The 21,905-nt window shown below is 41.8% G+C and overlaps 1 protein-coding gene across 9 annotated transcripts in view; it reads left to right on the forward strand.

Annotated features, from left to right (window-relative positions):
- Positions 1 to 21,905, forward strand: part of UTRN (utrophin) — a 547,129-nt gene that overhangs the window by 31,126 nt on the left and 494,098 nt on the right. The window contains exon 1 of one of the 9 annotated variants that reach the window (XM_040238631.1): positions 17,352 to 17,641. The exons of the other annotated variants lie outside the window; for them this stretch is intronic. Coding sequence (XP_040094565.1) covers positions 17,572 to 17,641 — 70 coding nt within the window. The 5' untranslated portion in view covers positions 17,352 to 17,571. Of the gene's footprint in view, positions 1 to 17,351; positions 17,642 to 21,905 lie in introns of those variants that run through there. 9 annotated transcript variants of the gene reach the window in all.

Genomic DNA, 21,905 nt, shown 5'->3' on the forward strand with positions numbered 1-21,905 from the left:
TAGAGTTCTCTACCTCCTTAGCAGAGATAGAGTTCTCTACCTCCTTAGCAGAGGAGCTCTGCGTCAGAACCTGGCAGCCAGGAGATCTATCCTTTTCCCTGGTTTTCCCGTGTCTGCTCCATTCTGCACTGGGAAGGGCCACGTGCACAAGCTGGTGGTCACCTGGGAAACCTCCACGGTCTCTCTTCGTCTGTCACTTGCAAGCAGTGAATAGTGTGGCTCACCCTTGGAAAGTGAGCTCAGGGCTTGTTTGGGCAGAAGAGGTCACGTGGACTCTGGGTACATGTGTCCCCTTGGCTCTGTATTTTCTCCATCCCGTGGGGAGGGATGAGGCTGGTAGAGGACAGAATAGAGCCCCTCAAAAGGGCAGTGTTGAAGGCAGCACCCCGCCAGGTCGGAGCTCGTATTATAAAGGGAAACATTAACTTGATTTAGTTCTTAAACTTTTCTGCTTTCCCTGTCTATGTTTCATTTTACTCATATTTATCATTTATAGTATATATGTTATATATTTAATCTACTAGGAGTGGAGTATCTTTGGAATGAATGGAGTGTCATTTTAATGGATGGTGAGGTGGAGAAGGACACCAGTGAAAGAGGCTGGAGAATATTCACTTATTTAGCTTAATGTTGTCAACAGTTTAAAAAAAGTCCCTTTGAGTGGCCCTTGTGATTCAATGGCAGTTTGCCCAGACTTGAGGGAGCCAGTGCTGGGAATGAAAACTAGATTCACTTTGAAAATTTAGAAAGAAAAGTGACTAAGCAAATTATAATAAGGATGTACTTGATGGCGTGTGTCCTCTAACAGCAAATGAGGTACCGCAGCAGGCTTGGGTTCCTCATCCACTCTCTGCTCTGCCTTCAGCTTTCCCTCCTCTGACCCTGTGCCTGGTCCGCTTAGACCCAGGACCCCTATCCCAACCTGTCCCAGGGCTCAGCCCCAGCTGCTCTGACAGCCTGACAACTCCCTGATGGGAAATAAAGTCGAAATCCAACCTGTGAGACTGCCCTTGGATTGATTCAGCAAAATACCCCCTCCTTCAGTTGAGAGATAAGTTATGATACACCCTTAATCGCGTATCCAAAACCGTTGGAACCAGATGTATGGGTTTTTTTTGTTTGTTTGTTTCAGAGTTTATGGTACATATGCTCTTTATCAGCGGTCCCCAACCTCCAGGCCACGGACCGGTACCTCCCCAGATCAGGGCGGCATTAGATTTGAAATAAAGTGCAGAATAAATGCAATGTGCTTGATTCATTCTGAAATCATCCCCCTCCTTCCCAGTCCGTGGAAAAATTGTCTTCCATGAAACCCGTCCCTGGTGCCAAAAAGGTTGAGGACCGCTGCCGAATATGATGAACTGTCCCGGGGGGAGTTCAAGACAGCATTCTGTAATTAAATAGATGAATATTTCTGCATTAAAATGTATGAATACTCACACAAATAGGAGACAAACAAGGTTATAAATAGCCTCAGGTCAGTTCAGGTCATGTTTTGTTGCCAAGTGGGCTATGAGAAAACCCTTGGTTTTCAGAGCTTTATGGATGCTGGCATCATATATTAGGAACTGTGTGTCTGTGATGATCACCGTTTTTCTCAGTGACCACACAGTCCTGTGTGTTGAGTTTTGTAGCACTCACAGCAGATCTGGGAGGAAGAAGATATTTTATTGTTTTTTGTTCTCTTTTTCCCCCCTCTCTCTTTTTCTTCCTCTCCCACCTCCCTCTGTCTCCATCTCTTTTCTTTCCTTCTTTTTTATAGATAGGGAAACTGAAGTTTTGTGAGTCTGAGTGACTTGGTTGAGATCAAGAGGGGCCCAGCACTCCAGGTCGAGGCACTTGCTGTGCTGTAAAAAGTTTCTGATTTGCTTGTTGGAAACTCTAAACTATAAACTAGCTGACAGAATCCTATGTCACATTGAATGGTACAGGAAGACATGAGAGCATTAACAGTGCCGTTGGAGGTAATCACCCTTTATAACATTGCTTCTTGATAAAACACCTCTCGGTTCACATGCAGAGCGGGAGTAGGGTCCAGGACTGGGCTCGTCTGTAGTGATCGTCCTTCCAGCAGCTCCTCCTTCAGGCCTGGTAGGGGCAGTGGGTCAGCGCCCTCTTCCAGGGCTGGTGGGAGTGTGTGTGGGACGTGGGTAAAATGCAGGGCAGAGAGGGGAAGGTTCGGGTGTTTGGTGTGATAGGAGAGGTCAGGGAAGGGGAAATTGACTGAGGTTCTGATGCTGTGTGGTCAGGACCAGCTCCAGGCACTGGTTACTGTTTCGTAGTGGTTGCCATGGGCGCTGCTGAAAGAGGGATCAGAGACCTGGCGAGTCCAGTGGATCTGTTAGGGCTGCTGCTTGGCAATGCTTTGTCTTTATGAATATTAGGCCAGCCTATCCTTTCTAGGTGGGCATCGGATAAACATGACCTCCTCTGGGGAGATGCAGTTTGATGGCTGCACTTGGTGGCCTATGCCTTTGTGCAAAGAAAATGGTGTTCCTTCTCCTTGGAGTTGTTGTTCTGGCTGGTTTCGGCCCCTCTGCCCTCTCACCTGGTGCCTTCACGCTGGTTACAGACTTCACTTCGAATGTGGCAGCTTGGCATTAGTAGAGATCTGCCTGAAAAGCACTGTATCCTTGTTAGAATCCTAGGGATTGTTTTATGATGAACAATCCTAGGGATTGTTTTATGGGGCTTCTCTGGTAGCTCAGATGGTAAAGAATCTGCCTGCAATGCAGGAGACCCGGGTTCGGTCCCTGGGTTGGGAAGAGAGGAAATGACAACCCACTCCAGTATTCTTGCCTGGAGAGTTCCATGGACAGAGCAGCCTGGTGGGCTACAGTCCATGGAATTGCAAAGAGTCAGGCACAACTGAGTGACTAACACACACACAGGGAGTAGATGTGACTACCAGGTGACAGATGAGAGTGCCGTGGCTCTGGGAGCTGTTTAAGCCCATCTCAAGAGTCTGTGACTCCTGGCTCCCTGGTATCCTGGTCAGGGCTATTTTCTGCCCACTCCCTGCTCTTAGGTGGAAGATGCAGCTTTGGAATTTCAGTATCTGTTTCCCCCAATGTTTCACTCTCTGCTGCCTCTTGTACTTCAAGGAAATCAAACTAGACAATCCTAAAGGAAATCAGTCCTGAATGTTCACTGGAAGGACTGATGCTGAGGCTAAAGCTCCAATACCTTGGCCACCTGATGTGAATGAAGAGCTGACTCATTGGAAAAGACCCTGATGCTGGGAAAGATTGAAGGTGGGAGGAGAAGGGAATGACAGAGGATGAAATGGTTGGATGGCATCACCAACTCAATGGACATGAGTTTGAGCAAACTCCAAGAGATGGTGAAGGACAGGGAAGCCTGGTGTGTTGCAGTCCATGGGGTTGCAAAGAGTCGGACACGACTGAGTGAGTGAACAGCAACAACTCTTTCAAAACTCTTTTAAAAATGGATAAACTGATATTATTGTTGAAAGTATTATTTCTCCAGTATTTGGCAAAATTGTCACTTGTTGGCTCTGACTGATCTCACAGCTCTCACTCCTAAGTTTGGGGTATAGTGGGCTCATTGGTATGCCACTAAGTGGGGAAATGCATTCATGTTAAAAGAAAATATTGGAAATCAGAAGGTCTGGGTAAATATGTTAGTATATCAACCCCTTAGTTACAATGTCTTCATTTATATGACCCTTATTTAAAATTCAACATAGTTTGTTAAACTTTTACTTCATGTAATAGATGGGTTCAGGAGTCTTAGCCAAAGTCAATTTTTTTAATGGGAAGTATCTGGATATACATTAACCTTTTAGAATTGTAACTGGTTAGTTATATCATAAAAGCTAGCAATGTGTGAATGAATTGATTGCTTGCTAAACAGAAGAACATGAGGAAAATTAATTTTAGGTTGAGAAAGTATTTCCTAAAAGAGAAGGAGGTAGAGAGGTCAGCTTATGTACTGGGACCTTTCACATGCATTTCATTTACTCCCTAAACTAATTCTGTGGGAAAGATATAATCATTCATGTTTTATAGATCAGGATACATTCGAGTTATTAGTTGGATCTTACAGTAAGTTTTTGTGATATTTAAAAGATGTATGTGTGTTTGTTGCTTAGTCGTAGCCAACTCTTTGTGACCCCATGGACTGTAGCCTTCCTGGCTTCTCTGTCCTTGGAATTCTCCAGGCAAGAATACTGGAGTGGATCTTCCTGACCCAGGGATAGAACCTGAGTCTCCCACCTTACAGAGAGATTCTTTACCGCCTGAGCCACCGAAGAAGCCCTTACCCCCCATCTTATTGCAGATTACTACAGAAAGTCATGTAAGAAGTAGAATTTGGGGGGAAAAAATCAACGAAAGTGCTGAGAGAAGAAAAAATGAGCCAGTTAATAAGATAAGGCCAAGAGGAGTTGGTGCACACACATTCTATTTGCTTTGCATAAAATGCCCTGTGCTTTTATTAAACTTTGAATGCAGGTTTGTTTCAGAATGTCTGTTAGGCAATGCAAAGAGGAAAATGGTTAGTTAGAAGACTGGCATGATACATAAATTTTCAAAAAGACATTTACTAATGTGAAACAGTTGTTTTCATGGCCCTGAGCCCTCCAAACCTTTTCCCTGGTACCTTGTAATGGGACAGTGAATGATGTGGAAAAAGCTGCATCCCCAGCTCTACATGATATCTGGACTAAATAGACTCTGACTCTGACTTGTGGCATCCTTTATTGTAAACCTGGTACAGATTTGTAAAATCATTTAAAATAATAGATATGGGAAGAAGTTCTCTGGTGTTTTGCCTCAAATCAGCAACACATTTAAAAGATCCTGTTACCTTGGTCAGTTATCAAATTGTTGTAATATGAGGATAACATCAACGCTTACCTTTCTTTTCAGAAATGATCTTTTAAAAAAAATGTGGTCCTCAGACTTCCCTGTCAAGAAACCCTTTGATATTTGATCATGTGGTGTGGAACTTTTTCTACAGTTGTGTGTACATTTCTGCTCTCACAGTCAGTAATTCTTAAGCATAAGCTTTCTTTCTGGGTTTTGGTCTTTCTTCCTTTTCTTTCCTGGAAATAGCTTCCAGATGGGAATTAAATTTTTTTTTTTTAAACAAACCTCAAATCCTTATGTTTTACCATCTTTTGACCTATTACCTGTTTTTTTCTGAGTTTCATTTTTGGCTTAGGCATTTTGCTGTTAGGATTTTATTGCTCTGTAATACATCCTGAAAACACTTGGCAACTGTTATAAGGCCACACAACTCTGCTAATGATGCCATGCTCTGGACTTCTTTGCCACTCCCAGTTCTTAGAGGAATTATCTTCCTTCAGGATATTCCTTCTTTCTCACACCTGTAGGTTTCTTTAGAAGATACAAGAAATACCTGGTTAGCTAGTTTAATTCTTGTATCATCTCTATGGAAAAAAATAGTAAAAAGACAGACTTGCTTGGTATCTTTTTGAAATAAAGTGAATTTGTGCAATATTTGATTAGACGCCCCCCTCCGCATTGTTCTTTTGTAATTTTCTAAATGAAGCCACATGCCTTTTTCTTTCACCTATATGATGTCATGTCCCAAGGTGTTCCATCCATAAGGTCTTTTCTTTGGGAGTGCTTGTTCTGGGTGTACCGCAGCTTTTGCACTTAACATGTTCCCTTTGCCAGAGACCTTGACACTTAAGGATTTCTTGATAGTGCTTTCAGTTGTTTGTTTTATGAGACATTCACTTGGTCCTAGAGATTTAGATGATTGTTCCTTAAGAGTAACTTGGGTCACTCATATCCTGCTTCTTGTTTTCATGTCATCATTTATACAAATAAGGGAGCCTGGTAGGTTTTCCTGTAGGATTTTATATATCATGAGATTTATTTGAGACATTGTATCTGTCTTCGATTTTTGGCCCCAAGTTATTTAAAGAAACTTCCCTGATGGCTCAGATGGTAAAGAAACTGCCTGCAGTGCAGAAGACCTGTGTTCAATCACTGGGTCTGGAAGATCCCCTGGAGAAGGAAATGGCAACCCACTCCAGTATTCTTGTCCGGAGGGAGCCTGGCAGGCTTTGTAGTTCATGGTGTCGCAGAGTCGGACACGACTGAGCGACTAACACTTCCACTTTATTTAAAGAAAAATTTAAAAATGTTAAATCTGGGGATTAAGTAGAAGGAAAAGAATGATTCTACTAAGTTTTGGTGAATCTGGAGAGTGGCTGTGAGGATTAAATGAATTAAGAGTGGTGAATTCTGTTGGAGGCTCTTGCTTTGCTGTTGTTACTGTTATTGTTATTTTCTGTCTTTATTCCCACCCTCCCTGCCCCTCTGCATCCTTGCTTTTCACTTTTGGTAGGCTGTGGAGTGAGACAGGGGGCACCTCTGCTGAGCCAGGTTTCCCAGGTCTGGCCAAATGGACTCTGACCCGTGTTTCCGGCCACTATGTTGGTTGGTACATGCCTGATACTCACACAGTGGGACGTTCTGGTTGGGCTTTGCAGTGTAGGGAACAAGGGGAGAGCAAGAGAGTGAGGAAGTGTATTAAGTAAGGTGAGAGGGTGCGTCCTGGAGCAAAGGACAGTTTCTCATAGGTAGGATTACTGAGACAAGAACATTAATCAAAACAAATTAGTGTAAAAACATTCATCAAAACAATTAGCATAACCACTGTTTTTCAGCCCTTCCTTTCCGTCTGGCTGTTTAAATATTAGCATTCAGGTTGATGCTGGACTCACGTAAGCCTCATTTAATACTGGGAACATTCATTGGAGTCAGCTTTTTAGAATCTGTTAAGTATTTTCTCTACTCCAAGATAGATGGTACTCCGGCTTTATTTACCATATTCTCTTATGGCCTTTTTCTGCTGATGGGGATGAGTAGGAGAAAATGTTGGTTGAAAGCACTCACATGGGCTTGCTGTGTATGAACAGCTGTATGGGTGCAGATGTTTGGAATCAGCTGATAATTTTAAATAATCTCTACCTCATCATATTAAATACATTTGCACATGTTGCTTAACTTTAATCTGAAATGCCATGTAAAAACGTTTGTTGTATAAGAAGCATTGCAGTAACAAGGAGAGTAGCTTAATGGTTTTTACATGCTTCCTCTGCCAGCCACTGTTCAACTGTTTCAATATTACTTATTGACTCAAATATCCATGTATATATATATATACACACGGACACACACACATATGAATTTATTTATTTCTCACAACACCACTATGAAAGTGGCACTTTCGTTATTCCCATTTTACAGTGACAAAATCAAGGAAATGAATGGTTAAGTAACTTACCCCACGTAGCACAGGTGGTGTGTGGCACAGCTGGAATTTAAATCCAAGTAGCTGTGCCACAGTCCATATCACTACCCTGTAGTACTTCTCAGTGCTTAGTATTTAACTCCAAGCAAATAATAATCATAATAAGCCCATCCAAAGTTATTTTATTACAAGAAAATCTAAAAACGATATATGGTTGACCCTTGGACAATGCTAGTTTGCACTGTTTGAGCGGGGCCACTTATTTTTAATAAGTAAATACTACAGTGCTACCTGACTGCCTGGTTGATTGAATCCCTACCTAAGGAGGAACCACGGACACGGCGGGGCAGCTATAACATTATACTTGGATCAACTCTCACCTTGCTCAGCGGTCAACTGTAATTTAAAAAATGGAACCTGGTTCTGTGGCATGGAACAAAATGGGCCTTTGTTAGGGATTTGGCTATCTCTCTTTAGGTGGAGAGTTGAATGGTCTAGACGTTTCTGTGACCAACATCTGTGTGACTTCCTGAACTGTGTCCTGGGTTAGTGAGCACCCAGCAAGTGTGTCCGTGGAATTTACTGTCTCTCATCTGGAAACCTGGGTCAACCAATCCCCAAAAGTCTGTGAGTGGCCTTTCACGGTTAGTTAGTTAGTTTAGTCGCTCAGTCGTGTCCGACTCTGCGACCCCATGAATTGCAGCACGCTAGGCCTCCCTGTCCATCACCAACTCCCGGAGTTCACTCAGACTCACGTCCATCGAGTCCGTGATGCCATCCAGCCATCTCATCCTCTGTCGTGCCCTTCTCCTCCTGCCCCCAATCCCTCTCAGCATCAGAGTCTTTTCCAATGAGTCAACTCTTCGCATGAGGTGGGCAAAGTACTGGAGCTTCAGCTTTAGCATCATTCCTTCCAAAGAAATCCAAAGGGCTGATCTCCTTCAGAATGGACTGGTTGGATCTCCTTGCAGTCCAAGGGACTCTCAAGAGTCTTCTCCAACACCACAGTTCAAAAGCATCAATTCTTCGGTGCTCAGCCTTCTTCACAGTCCAACTCTCATATCCATATATGACTACTGGAAAAACCATAGCCTTGACTAGACCCTGCAGATAACTTTGTGGGGCAGGAATTTATTTCAGCCACCAGAAACATTGTTGTGACTCATCATGAAGGGCTTCTATCTTTACTTATTAGGTATTGGAAATTAACAAATCTCAGAAATGTTTCCCACACAGAGACCCAGTAGGTGAGACTGATATTTCGGTATGTTGAGTGTTGGAGAGAAAAAGGATTTTACGAACCGTTTTATGTCACTGCCTAGAGTGATGCTTGACATTTAGGGACTTGATACTTGTATAATGGATTAACACGTAGAATACCTTAGGTTTGTAGGAAAATGTAGGGAGTGTTTGATTTTGATTTTTTAGAAGGTGAATTCTGTTTAGATGTAGAGAGTGGCACTGTTTTGGCTTGCCTAGGAACTCAAGGACTAATTTCCACATTTATGTAGCAAAGGCACAAAGGAAGTAATTCTTAGTAATTCTTAAATTTGGTGAGATTGGATCAATTATATTTACTTCAGTAGGCCATTAAATTGTCATGACTACCAGGCAAATTTAAGATTAAATACTATAAATAGTATTTGTAAATATTTTAGTATCTTCATCTTTACTCCTCTTCTCGAGTAATTATTATAATTGATATAACTATTATTGTTTGAATGAGAGCAAAATGATCCTCCCATTCTAATGATATGATGGAAAAGAGCAAAGAAATATATTTTTGAGATCCTCTGTTTTGCATGTTAGAGTTATTAAATATTCCTGGGTCAGAATCCGTGGAGCACAATATTAATACATATTTTGCTTTCAAGTTTGAAGTCACTTAATAGTAATTACCTTAATTTTTAACTTCATCTATCTCAGAAACACATAAAGTTTTAAAGGGAATAAAGGAAAGAACCTATTATTACATTTCTTTACTTAGCATCTTTTTGTGATACATTAAAGATATATCACAATATTGGTAAAATATTTTCTGCGAGCTTCCATGACTTTCATTGTCTTAATCAGATTGGCTTCTAAACAAAGTGTTTTGGGCAAAGGTTTGCAATTTTATGAATATGCTGAAAATCTTTACTTTCTTAGCTTAAGAAGTTTCTTCCTTCTTTTTGTTGGATTTTATAGGGGAATATTGACATTTAGCTGTGAAATTCTTTCTAGTCCAAAAGTAAAGTATTGAGAAATTATGGGAAATGCTGTCTGTGTTTTAAAGCTTATAGTCAGTTCTTTGAGACAGTTAGCATCTGGGTTATAGGAACATCTTACATTGGGTGTTTTCTCTTTCAGTATTAATAATATACTTGATATGGTTATAGAATTTTTTCTTTAGTAAATATGGGCTTTGAATTTCTGTGTTTATTTTAGCATATATTTTTCAGAGATAAAATTCATTTGAATTTATTTAATTTTTGTTAAGGCAGTTTAGTATTTTCAGTACATACCAATCAGCCTGCTTTGAGGTCCCCAAATAGCAGCTATAATTTGGCTGTATTGAATTGCTAAGTGTAAATTTTCATATTCGAAGATAAAAGAAAGAGATGTAATTTTATACTATAACTGTTTGTTGTTCAGTTGCTAAGTCATGTCTGACTCTTTGTGACCCCATGGATTGTAGCACACCAGGCTTTCCTGACCTTCACCATCTCCCAGAGTTTGCTCAGACTCGTGTCCATTGGGTTAGTAATGCCATCCAACCATCTCATCCTCTGTCATCCCCTTCTCCTCCTATAACTGTTAAATTTCATTATGTATGAAGTCACTGTGTTGTACTGTAAATATTGAATTCCAGTTCTAAACTGGGCCCAGTCGTGAAGAGAATGAGTAAAGGACAGTTACATCTGATGTGACAGGTATTCCTGTACAAAGTCTGGTTTGACCCTAAAATATTCAGCAGGATTGTCTTTTAGAATTTGGGACTGCAAGAACCAGGTCTTACTTGCCTCTTACTGCCATGTGCAACCAATGCCCAGCTCTGGGAAAGCAGCCTTCCTAAGGATAAACTGAAGAAAGCAGAACTTGTGGTTAAAAGTGAAAGAGTCCATATGTGCCTATTTTTGCTGGTGCTGTCGTAGCACTAGAGTTAGAGCAAAATCCCCCAAAGGAATAAACTTACGTGGCCAAAGGAAAGTGGAGACAAGGTAGCTATGTGTGGTTGAGGAAAATGATGGTAGAGTGGTGGGGACTGCCCGGGGGACCAGGGCAGGGTGTTGGCAGGCAGAGGTGGCCTGATGCACCTCCCAGACTTGGAGGCGCCTGACTTAGAGTCACCAGTACTGTCTGAGGCTGGGTCAGGGGAAGAGGAGGAGGTTTGGGGCTGAAAACGGTAAACAGTGTAACTTTATCTCTCAGGTCTTTCCTCCTTCATCCCTTCCCGCACAGGAGAACAGAGACTTATACATTTCATGGAGGATGGTTCGGTTCAGGTTTGACATCAGGAAAAGGAAGGGACATCAGAATTCTTGTAGCTATCCCAGCCCAAATCAGAGAATGCTTTTGTTGGGAGTATAGTATGAAAGTGTGAAAGTGTTAATCACTTAGTTGTGTCCAGCTCTTTGCAACCCCATGGACTGTAGCCCGCCAGGCTCCTCTGTCCATGGAATTCTCCAGGCAAGAATACTGGAGTGGGTTGCCATTCCCTTCTCCAGGGGGATCTTCCCTATCCAGGGATTGAACCTGGGTCTCCTGCATTGCAGACAGATTCTTTACCATCTGAGCCACAAAGAAAGCCTTTGGAGTATAGTGACGTCACAGCATGGAATTGGATGACCTACTTTGAGCCCAGGAGTTGGCAGGTGACACCCAAGCTCATAAACTTGAGCGGTTGACTGCCTTGTTTTGAAATGCGAGAGGATGCCAGAAGTCGGATGTTGGAGGGGAGCCTCTGTCATTACAGCCACACCCGAACACCAGGAAAAAGGAATTTAGGGGAAACAGAGAAAAATGATAACTGATATTATATATATCAGAGATGTGGGAAAATAATTGCATCTTTGAAACAAGAAAATGCTATAAAAATCAGATTCAGAGAATAAGAGATCTTGGAAATTAAAAATATGACATTAGAAATTGGGAGAGTGAATGTAAGTTATATGGAAACTCTGTAAATCATGTCTGACAGTCAGAAAATAGTAGTGTCAGCATAGTATTTTTTTTAAATGAATGTTTTATTTAATTTTTTATCTGGATCAGACCTCTTCAACATTATTATTTTTTTATTTAATATTGATTTATTCATTTGGCTGCATTGGGTCTTATTTGAGGCATGTGGGATCTTTTTAGTTGTGGCGTGTGGGATCTGGTTCCCTGATCAGGGATTGAACCCCAGCCCCTTGATTGGGAGTCTGGAGTCTTAGTGGTTGGACCACCAGGGAAGTCCCAAGCACAGTATTTAGAAATGGGTAAATAAATGTCAGAATAAATAGATAACAGATGAAAGGGGGCAGCCTCATGGAAGTAAACCTGAAGCAGTACTACTGCATTTTGTTGCAGCCCTATTTGGTTTAAAAAACTATGTGCATTTATTACCTTGGTAAAAATGGAAAAACATGTAATGAGAGATTTACTTCAGAAATCATTTTGTTGAAAAAAATTATTGACAGGGTAGGAAATGTGGCATAATATTACTTTTTGGCAATCCCGGAAGTAGTATGGTCCCCTAAATTTTTTTAGTAGCTGTCTTTCTTCAGCACCCAATTTCTTGCCAAGTTAGGTATGGTTATCCTCCCATCTTCTATACCTTCTGCTAGGCTTGGCAAGCTTTGTGGCTTTTGAAATCCTTTATTGTGCATGTGAACTGCAAAGATGCAGATTATTTTGAGATAGGCTTCTCCTCACGTTACCACCACGAACTTTCCAAATTGCCAGTGATGGTGGGAAGATTTTCGGTTAGACATTTCACAAGTTGTGGTTGTAATGGAATACAAATGTGAGGAATGGAACATTTTAAATGAACAGTGAGAGCCTACAGACCTTCCAGCCGAAGTGGACTCTTTCCAGCATTTCTGGATGTAGAAACCATTTTTTTTAGAGTTAAACGGCCTCCTTCAGCTCTTCATTTAATAACTGTGAATGGCTGTTGTGAAAACATGGGCCTCCACAGAATGTCCGAGCTGGAAGATGCTTTAAGGGGCCATCTTGTCCACATCTGCTGCCTGATGATTGTTGAAATTCATTCAAGGACCCGGGAAATGACTTTCCGTGGCTTACACAGTGGTCCCAGACACAGTATTCTTTCTGCTTCTCTGGGCTGCCTGGACCGCAGGAAAATGTCTTGCTCACTTTCCTTCAAATCTCATTCTGTTCTTGGTGGTTGTCTATGGATTTGTATCTGAAAAGAGACAGCCTTCCAGGAAATATTCATATGTTTAAGGGTGGGGTCTGTGGACTTCTTGAAGGATTCTAAGTTTATATTTACCGTGGTGTGTGTGTTAGTCACTCAGTTGTGTCCGACTCCTTGCGACCCCATGAACTCCATGGAGCCCGCCAGGCTCCTTTGTCCATGGGATTTTTCAGACAAGAATCCTGGAGTGGGTTGCCATTCTCTTTCCAGGGGATTTTCCTGACCCAGGGATTGAACCTAGCTCTCCTGCATTGCAGGCAGATTCTTTTACTGTCTGAGCCAGCAGGGAAGCCCAGGGGTTTTGTTAATTTCTTGAAAGAGATGTGACATACACCTGTGGATTAAAACAGGCAGATCTTGGGCTTGAAGTCTTCAGTTTTAGCACAAACAGAGATAGGGTGAGAGAGAGGGGAAACAAGAGGAGGGGAAAGAGAGTAGAGGTGTGAGCACCAGTTCTTTCCTCTTACTTTCCTTTTGGTTTATGGGAAAGAAAAGCTGTGGTATTAAGTCTTCCAGAGCAGTTTTTGCATTGCGGCAGAGACCTGCTGGCTGCCACCAACGTTTGTGCAAAATTGGATGTTTGTACCTTCTCTGAACTTTTCCCCTGATCCAGCCCCTAAATGTTGTTCACTGGCCTTCTAACTCCATCTAGGCTTGGCATCTCCTGGAGCTCCTTTTTTATTGGAGTGTTGTGGGTATTAATGGTTGGCTGATTAAAGGAACTCACAGCAAGGATATTAATGATTACTTCTCCTGGAGGGTATGTGCCTATTCTCATAGAGCTGTTCCAGAAGCAAGATGGGGTAAACCTCAGTTGTTACTATGGAAGCTCCTGGGAGCAATTAGAATGTGGTATGTTTTGTAATCCTGAAACGTGAAAGTGAAAGTCGCTCAGTTGTGTCTGACTCTTTGTGATCCCATGGGCGTATTGCAGGCAGATTCTTTAGCCCAAGAATACTGGAGAAGGTAGCCTATCCCTTCTCCAGTGGATCTTCTCGACCCAGGAATCAAACTAGGGTCACCTGCATTGCAGATGGATTCTTTACCAACTGAGCTATCAGGGAAGCCTTTGTAATCCTACCTGCCTAGTATCTGTGCTTTGCAAACCCCAGGGGCTTAGTGACTCAAAAATGAGTCTTTCTGGAAAAAATCTGGAGAAGTTTCATCATTATCAAGAATATGTTAAAAAAAAAAAAGGTGCTGACATCACTAATTATCAGGGAAATGCAAATCAGAACCACAATGAGATATCATCTCACACCTGTTGGAATGGCTGTTGTCAAAAAAACAAATAACAAGTGTTGGCAATAATGTGGGGCAAAGGGAACCCTTCTGCACTGTTGGTGGGAATGCAAATTGGTACAGCCACTATGGAAAACAGTACAGAAGGTACTGAAAAAATTAAGAATAGAGCTACAGTGTGATCTAGCAGTTCCACTTCTGGGTATATATCCAAAGGAAATGAAATCTCTGTCTCCAAGAGGTATCTGCAATCCCATGTTCTTTGTATTATTTTTGATAATCGCCAAGACACAGAAACCAATAAATGTCTACTGACACACAAAGATGTAAATACACACATACACACAATCCTGCGACTGCTCACAACATGGGTAAACCTTGAAGGCATTGTTCTAAGTGAAATAAGTCAAACAAAGGGGCAGACGTGTCGCATGATCTCACTTATATGTGGAATCTAAAAAAACGAAGAAAACCCCACCTGAACTCAAAGATACAGAGAACAGATTGGTGATTACAGAGGGGCAGGGTGTTGGGGGAGGGATAGATTGGTAAAGGTGTTTAAAAGCTACAAAAATAAATTCTAGTGATTTAATGTACAGTGGAGTGACTACAGTTACCAATACTATATTGCATATTTGGAAGTTAGTAAGAGCGTAAATCTTAAAATTCTCATCACAAGAAAAAGAATTGTAACTATGTGTGGTGATGGATGTTAACTGATGTTCGTATTGTGGTTATCATTTTGTAGTACATACATATATCAATTATTTGTGCTGTACACTTAAAGCTAATATTATATGTCAGTTATATATCACAAAAATAGTATGTTGAAGATATCTGTTAGTTGAACCCGTTGAATTGTACAGTGACTATTAAAACCTATGAACGTCCTTTGAGAATTCCTTCTTTAAAAGCTGTGTGTGTGCTTTGTCACCTCAGTCCTGTCTGACTTTTTGTGGTTCCATGGACTATAACTCTTCAGGCTCCTCTGTCCATGGGATTCTCCAGGCAAAAATACTGGAGTGGGTTGCCATTTCTTCCTCCAGGGGATCTTCCACACTGAGGGATTGAACCCATATCTCTTATGCCTCCTGGATTGACAGGCAGGTTCTTTACCACTAGTGCCACCTGTTTAAAAGTTATTTTATACTAAAACTATTGAAATACATATTTTTATTTATCATAAAAAATAACTTCTTGGTTTAATAATTCTGCTAATTTTAAATTGTCTTTCTTTGGAAATGTTTTATTCATTTCCTCAGTGAGTAAATTTATGTTCAACCCATTGAAAACATAATATAAGTGTTTCCTGGGAATTCCCCAGTAGTCCAGTGGTTAAGACTCCATGCTTTCACTACCAAGGGTGAGGTTCAGTCTCTACTTGAGGGATTATCCTGCAAGCTGTATGGTGTGGCCAAAGCCAAAACAAAACAAAAAAAGAAGCCTTTCTCAGTACATCAAATGTTTATATCTTTTGATAATGATAGAGATTAGGGTTTTTATTGTTCATCACACATCCTTTCCTGTTTTACCTCTGGACTCCTTTAGCAGTTAGGTGAATCAAGACAAATGTTTTTAAATGCATACAGAATAAAATATTTGGCATTACAAAGAAAAACAATTCATATTGAAATTCAGTTACAAAATGCTGAAAAAACCTATGATAGAGTAATTTTCTTTTATATTAATGCATTGGAATGACAAGTTCCAACAGTGGATTCAGTAACTTTTATTCTAGTCTAGTCTGGTCTGTTCTGAAGTGATTATGAGCCAAATGATTTTCAGCTATAATGTGATGTAAAAATGGCTGTGATTTTTGTTGGTGATCCTGCCAAAGATACTCCTAAGAGTGTGTTTTGTGATCTAACTTCTTAGTGAGTGAGTGAGTGAAGTCGCTCAGTCCTTTCCGACTCGTTGTGACCCTGTGGACTGTAGCCCACCAGGCTCCTCTGTCCATGGGATTCTCCAGGCAAGAACACTGGAGTGGGTTGCCTAGTTAGAGATGCAAATTTCTGTTACAAGTGGGTTGAAGAGTCTACTACGGCCGCACCACCCTGAACGCGCCTGATCTCGTCTGATCTTGAAAGCAAAGTAGGGTTGGGCCTGCTGTACTTGGATGGAAGAAGTGGGTGAGGATATCTCTTTTTTTTTTCCCTGTCCGAGTTCGGGGACCCTTGGCATTGTAATCACCTTGGATGATGGTGATTATTTAAGACGAACATCTATTTCCTTAGAGCTTTGGCAGTAACAGCAGTATGTCATGAAAAGTATTTTAACTTAATTTTTATTGGAGTATAGTCAATTTACAGTGTTTATGCTGTGCAGCAAAGTGAATCAGTTATATGTATATAAATGTCCACTCCTTTTTCGATTCTTTTCCCATACAGTCATTACAGAGTATTGAATAGAGTTCCCTGGGCTATACAGTAGGTCCTATTTTATATCTAGTAGTGTGTATATGTCAGTCCAAGTCTCCCAATTTCTCTCTCTTCCCCACGGTCCCCCTTGGTAACATAAGTTTGGTTTCTACATCTGTGACTCTTTTTCTGTTTTGTAAGAAAGTTCATCTGTACCATTTTTTTCGATTCCACCTATAAGCTGTATCGTATGATATTCATGTTGAGAATTTCTACGGGGACAACAGTTTGAATGGGAATAACTCTTTGTGGAGTGCCCCCTAGGCTGGGCACTGTACTTGCCGTGGTCAACAAAGCCGGTAAGCACACACGGTGATGGTGCCCGGCCCTTGCAGTGTGTAGACTAGGAGAAGAAACAGACACCACCCTGCAGAGCATACAGAGCTGTGTAATTGCAACTCTAGGGCATAAGTATGTCCTGCAATGCTGTGATTGTGCGTCACGAGGGGGCTTCACTGGCCCTGGGAGGGCTCTAGTGGTGGGAAGGCCTCCTAAGGGAGCCACGTTTAAGTTGACGCCGGGGTGTTGTCTGAGGGTGGAACTCGGCCCGTGCAAAACCTGAATGAGGGCAGTGATTGGGAACGAAGTGAGCTGAGACTGTGTGGTGAGGTTGGCAAAAAGATACAGTTTGTATTTCACTCGGTAGTGTTTTTACTTCTGGTTGAAGAGGCCGAGTTTACCTTTTAGCTTGATGGCATGTATTATTTCGTGTATTAAAGGCTCGACCTCTAAAAGCTTTAGAAATTCGTTTCGAGTATATACGTTGAAAAATTGATTATAAAATTTATGAGAACCAGCTTTCTTGAGAGAGCTGGACCCTTTACATTTTTTATCATTTAATTCCTAAACGTTATCCTTCACCCATGTTTTCATTTGGCACAAATGTAAGAAAAACCTAAAGAGAATTGAGGAGGCGCTACGCTCCTTTGTGTTTGTAAAGATACACACCTTCCTTACCTGGCTAGTCCTGGGCAAATAAGTGTTCATTCTTCTGGGTTTTAAGGCAACAGGCTCCACAGCCTGGCAGAGGCTCAGACAGAGCAGAAGGGGATTGGGCTGAGCACAGGGCAGGAATGCAACCATTCTGGTCAGGCCAGTTGGGGAGGGACTCTTCTCCCCACAGTTCTCATACTGTTTGGCCCTCATTTAAAATTTGACTCCAGCAAAGCACACTCTCCAGCCGAGGGGTACACACATCTTTGTGACTTCAGGAAACATGCACGGTTGGCTTGTGAACATTAACTACCTTTGGAGGACATGCTGAGCCAGCAGGAAATGGAAGTGACATCCGCTTCTACACATGGGGACGATGGAGGGTCACAGGCAGGTAAAGAACTTACAGTGGCCCTTAAACTTTTGTGCGTTGTTTGTAGAAAGGAAACCTTGGCAGGACTCATTAAGCCAAGAAATAGTGTAAAAATGACTGAGTAACAGATTCTAAATCATTTTGTCCCGTGGGTGACCTTGGAATTTTTTGACCACCATTTTCTTGTAAAAATATTATGAAAGAAGTTAGTTTACAGTATTTTGGAAACAGGAGTTTGCTCTGCTTGCTAGTGCTGTAGACTTTCCAGGGCAGAACAGAACCGCTGTCAGCCCTTGAGCTTAATACCAAACCTGGCACTTTACGCATGTTGATATGGATGGATTGGAGTCTGTATCTAATGACACCCTGAAAATTATCCATCATTTGTCTGTGATGCCAGGAGATTTGTCCCAAAGTGTTTGTTGTATGGAAATCATAAAGGGATAGAAATCTCCCCCCCCCCAAGACTATAAATGGGTTAATCAGCTAAAACCGTGGTGTGGTGCTATTCCAAAGCTCCAAGGCTGAGTAATGAATTGGCATGAGCGGCCATCCTGTGTTCGCTTCATTTGGCCATCCCTCTCTCTATTTGTTCGCTGACTCACTTGTCATTTATTGCATGTCTGCTGGTGCCGAATTCCATGATAGACTGTTGAGAAATAGAGACAAATAAAGCAAGACCTGTGCTTAGTGGCTTTTGGAGAATGACTCAGGGCCAGTTGCTAAGGAGTGTAATAGTGGCGAGTACTAGGGGTGGTGGGAACTTGGATTAGGAGGGATTCATTTCTGGAGTTTGACTCTTCTTTGGAGTCAGGGGATGTTTCCCAGAGGAGGCACCTGCAAGATGGCAGAGGAGAGCGTGGTAGACAGGGATTCCAGGCTGAAGGGAAAGTGTGTGTCAAGGCATAGGCGTGTTGGGTGAATTATGTGGTGAGATGCTGTTTCTGTATTTATTAACGAGCCTCCTCTGTCGCTGCCTATCGCCTCAGCTGTGGGCAGCTTGCAGCTCCGGAAACAGCCTCTGTACAGGCTCTTTCCTATGCCTGGGTACCTTTCCCGGCTCTTGGCTAGCCCCTTTGACTATAATTGGGTGATGGATTAAATTGCACCTTTTCCGAGATGCCCATCCTGACTACCCGTCTGAAGTAGATTCGTCCTGTTATTCCTACCATCCATCCTGTTGCTTGTTTCAGACTTGTCACAATGCTGATTGCTTGTTTACTTTGTTGCTGAGACGTCCCCAGACTGTCATCTCCATCAGGGCATTTCATGTTTACTGGTGTGTCCATAGTGCTTTGCATAACGCCTGACCTGTAGGGGTGATAGATACTTATAGATGAGGGAATGAATAGGTAAAGGAATGAATGAAAAGGCCTCACTTGAAAACCAAAGACATTCTTTTTTTTTATTTAATTTGATTGTCCTTTTGTTTATTTTTTAAACATTTTCAAATTTATTTATTTTTAAGGATGATTGCTTTATAATATCTTATTGGTTTCTGCCATACATAAATATGAATCAGCCATAGGTGTACATAGGTCCCCTCCCCCTTGAACCTCCCTCCCACCTTCTGCCCCATCCCACCCCTCTAGGTTGTCTCAGAGCCCCGGTTGGAGCCCCCTGAGTCATACAGCAAATTCCCGCTGGCTCTCTATTTTACGTATGGTCAAGTGTATCTTTGCATGCTACTCTCTCGGTTCACCCCACCTTCTCTTTCCCCTGATTGTGTCCACAGGTCTGTTCTGGGTCTGCGTCTCCGCTGCTGCTCTGCAGATAGGCTCATCAGCATCATCTTTCTAGGTTCCATATATATGCGTTAGTATACCATATTTGTTTTTCTCTTTCTGACTCAACTTCACTCTGTATGGCAGACTCTAGGTTCATCAAACACATTCTTAATGGACTTGCAATTCCAGCTTATTCCTTGAAGTTTGAGGTAGTTCTTAACTAGGCCCTTAGTATCTCAGTGAAGAATTTTGTTCAAGACCTTTGGGTGTTCAGTTCATTTTAGTCGCTCAGTCGTGTCCGACTCTTGGTGACCCCATGAATCATAGCACGCCAGGCCTCCCCATCTATCACCAACTCCGGAGTTCACTCAGACTCACGTCCGTCGAGTCCGTGATGCCATCCAGCCATCTCATCCTCTGTCGTCCCCTTCTCCTCCTGCCTCCAATCCCTCCCAGTATCAGAGTCTTTTCCAATGAGTCAACTCTTCACATGAGGTGGCCAAAGTACTAGGTAAAAGAAAGTGGGAATTTCCTCTGGATCTTGGCAGGAGTGATGTGAAAAAAAAAAAATCTAAGGATTCTTTAAGTTGAATATACAAAGGTGAGAGAAATTCTATTCAGAATGCTTAAGTTATAAACAGAAGAGAAATTTATTAATTTAAAGAAAGCTGAATGAACTGCATCATTAAATCAAGTCATTCTTTATAGTCATTTTATAAAATTATATTGCATTTCTATTTGTACTGCTTAGTTCTCTGACTTGTCCTGATAATTTTGGTGATTTATTCTTATCTGTGCTCTGAAATCTTATTTTTATAATTAATATCATTATCATTATTTAAACCCTTATATAAATCAGTGATGTTCTCATATTGATAATTATTCTTTTTATTTAAAACAGTATTCATATAACATTCCCCATCACTTTCATTGCTATTTCCCTCCACTTTTTTTTCAGTTCTTAAAAGTCCATAAAATGGCTTCATTTCCACTTCATCTTACCCACACTCATATTTTTCTTATACATGTCACATACAGCACAAGATATTTTCCGTGACATATCGTCAGCAGATTATTTTCATCATATTGAAAGATTATGCACCAACATTTATTTTGTAAGTTCTATAGTGTTGGCAGGTGGAAACTGTTACGTGAAATGGCACTCTGAGTGAAAGGAAAATCCGAAAGTGAATTGCTTCAATGGTTATGATTGTTTTCCCCATTTGTTCTCCTCCAAATGAGAACGCCCGTGCAGAACTGTTAATCCCAAGGGGCGGCAGACAGGGCTTCTCGGCTTTAGTCAGTGGCTGGGTGATTGGCACCTCCTGATATGTTTCATTATTGATATCTCTTTCCCTGGCTTCTGATTCCAGCCTTTTGTTCCCTTCTTGGAGAAATGGGGAAAAATACATTTATATGCTATTTTGAAAGTGATATTTTGGTTATCGTTCTTTGTGACGGCAACATCTTATTTACCTGTTGGTTTCATTTATTCATCCAGTAAATGTTTACTGCCCACGTACTCCGTACCAGGCACTGTGGTGGTCACCAGGCACTAAAAAATGACTTACAATTACCAACATTTAAATTATTTTACAGTGTTTCAGAAGAGGATAATGTGGAAGAAGTCTTATGTCAGCAGAGAAATATTTTGTGGTCTGCCTGGTAATGTTTTTTTTTTTTTCCAAAATTGCTACTGGCTAGAAAATGATGATGGCTTGCACTTCTGACAGCACTGCTAATGTTGGGTTTCTGTGCCTGGGCCCTTTGTGCGGTGCAGACAAGAGGCGTTTGGAGATGCTTAATTTCACCGGAACGCTGCACCTGTTGCTGGCTAATCTTGCATATGAAATCCAGAACCTCGAGTCACTTGCTTTCATTTCCTTTTCCTGCCCCCTCTTTCCGGCGTGGAGAGGCTCAGTTTAGTAACTCAGATGAAGAATAACCACCTTATTCCTTCGGGGCTATGGTTTTAATGCCCTGGGGAGTGGAAGTGTCGGGGCCTTTTGTCATTCTCTTGCAGAAGGGCTCACCTCTGACTGGCCTCGAGATTCTGCAGCTTGTGTTTGTGCCAGAGTTTGGGATTGCAATGAGGGTGGAGCTGGCTACATGATACCTGGGACCTGACTGCTGTTGAGGAACATGCATTTCCTTTTGGTTTCATATGTTTTTGGCTGTGACTTTGAGGAAGAGAGGAAGTATTATATAGTATTATTTACCCTCAGAGAAACAACTTTGAAACCTCTGGGCTTCATGATGGTTCAGGCAATGCTGTTGACAGCCAGTGAGCTGCTTCTTGAAGGCCCACGATGGGATGGGAGGAAATACTTGGGGCAGGGAGTTGGATCTGAGGTTCAGAACACCCATGGCATGAATTTGGTGTCATGAATGGAGAAGGAAACGGCAACCCACTCCAGTATTCTTGACCAGAGAATCCCATGAACAGAGGGGCCTGGCAGGCTATAGTCTATGTGGTTGCAAAGAGTTGGACACAACTGAGCGAGTAACTCTAACTTGGGGTTATGAAACCTAAGTTACCTCATTTTTTAAAGAGAAGC

This window comes from Oryx dammah, unplaced genomic scaffold, assembly GCF_014754425.2.
Source record: "Oryx dammah isolate SB20612 unplaced genomic scaffold, SCBI_Odam_1.1 HiC_scaffold_4, whole genome shotgun sequence".
Lineage (NCBI taxonomy): Eukaryota > Metazoa > Chordata > Mammalia > Artiodactyla > Bovidae > Oryx > Oryx dammah.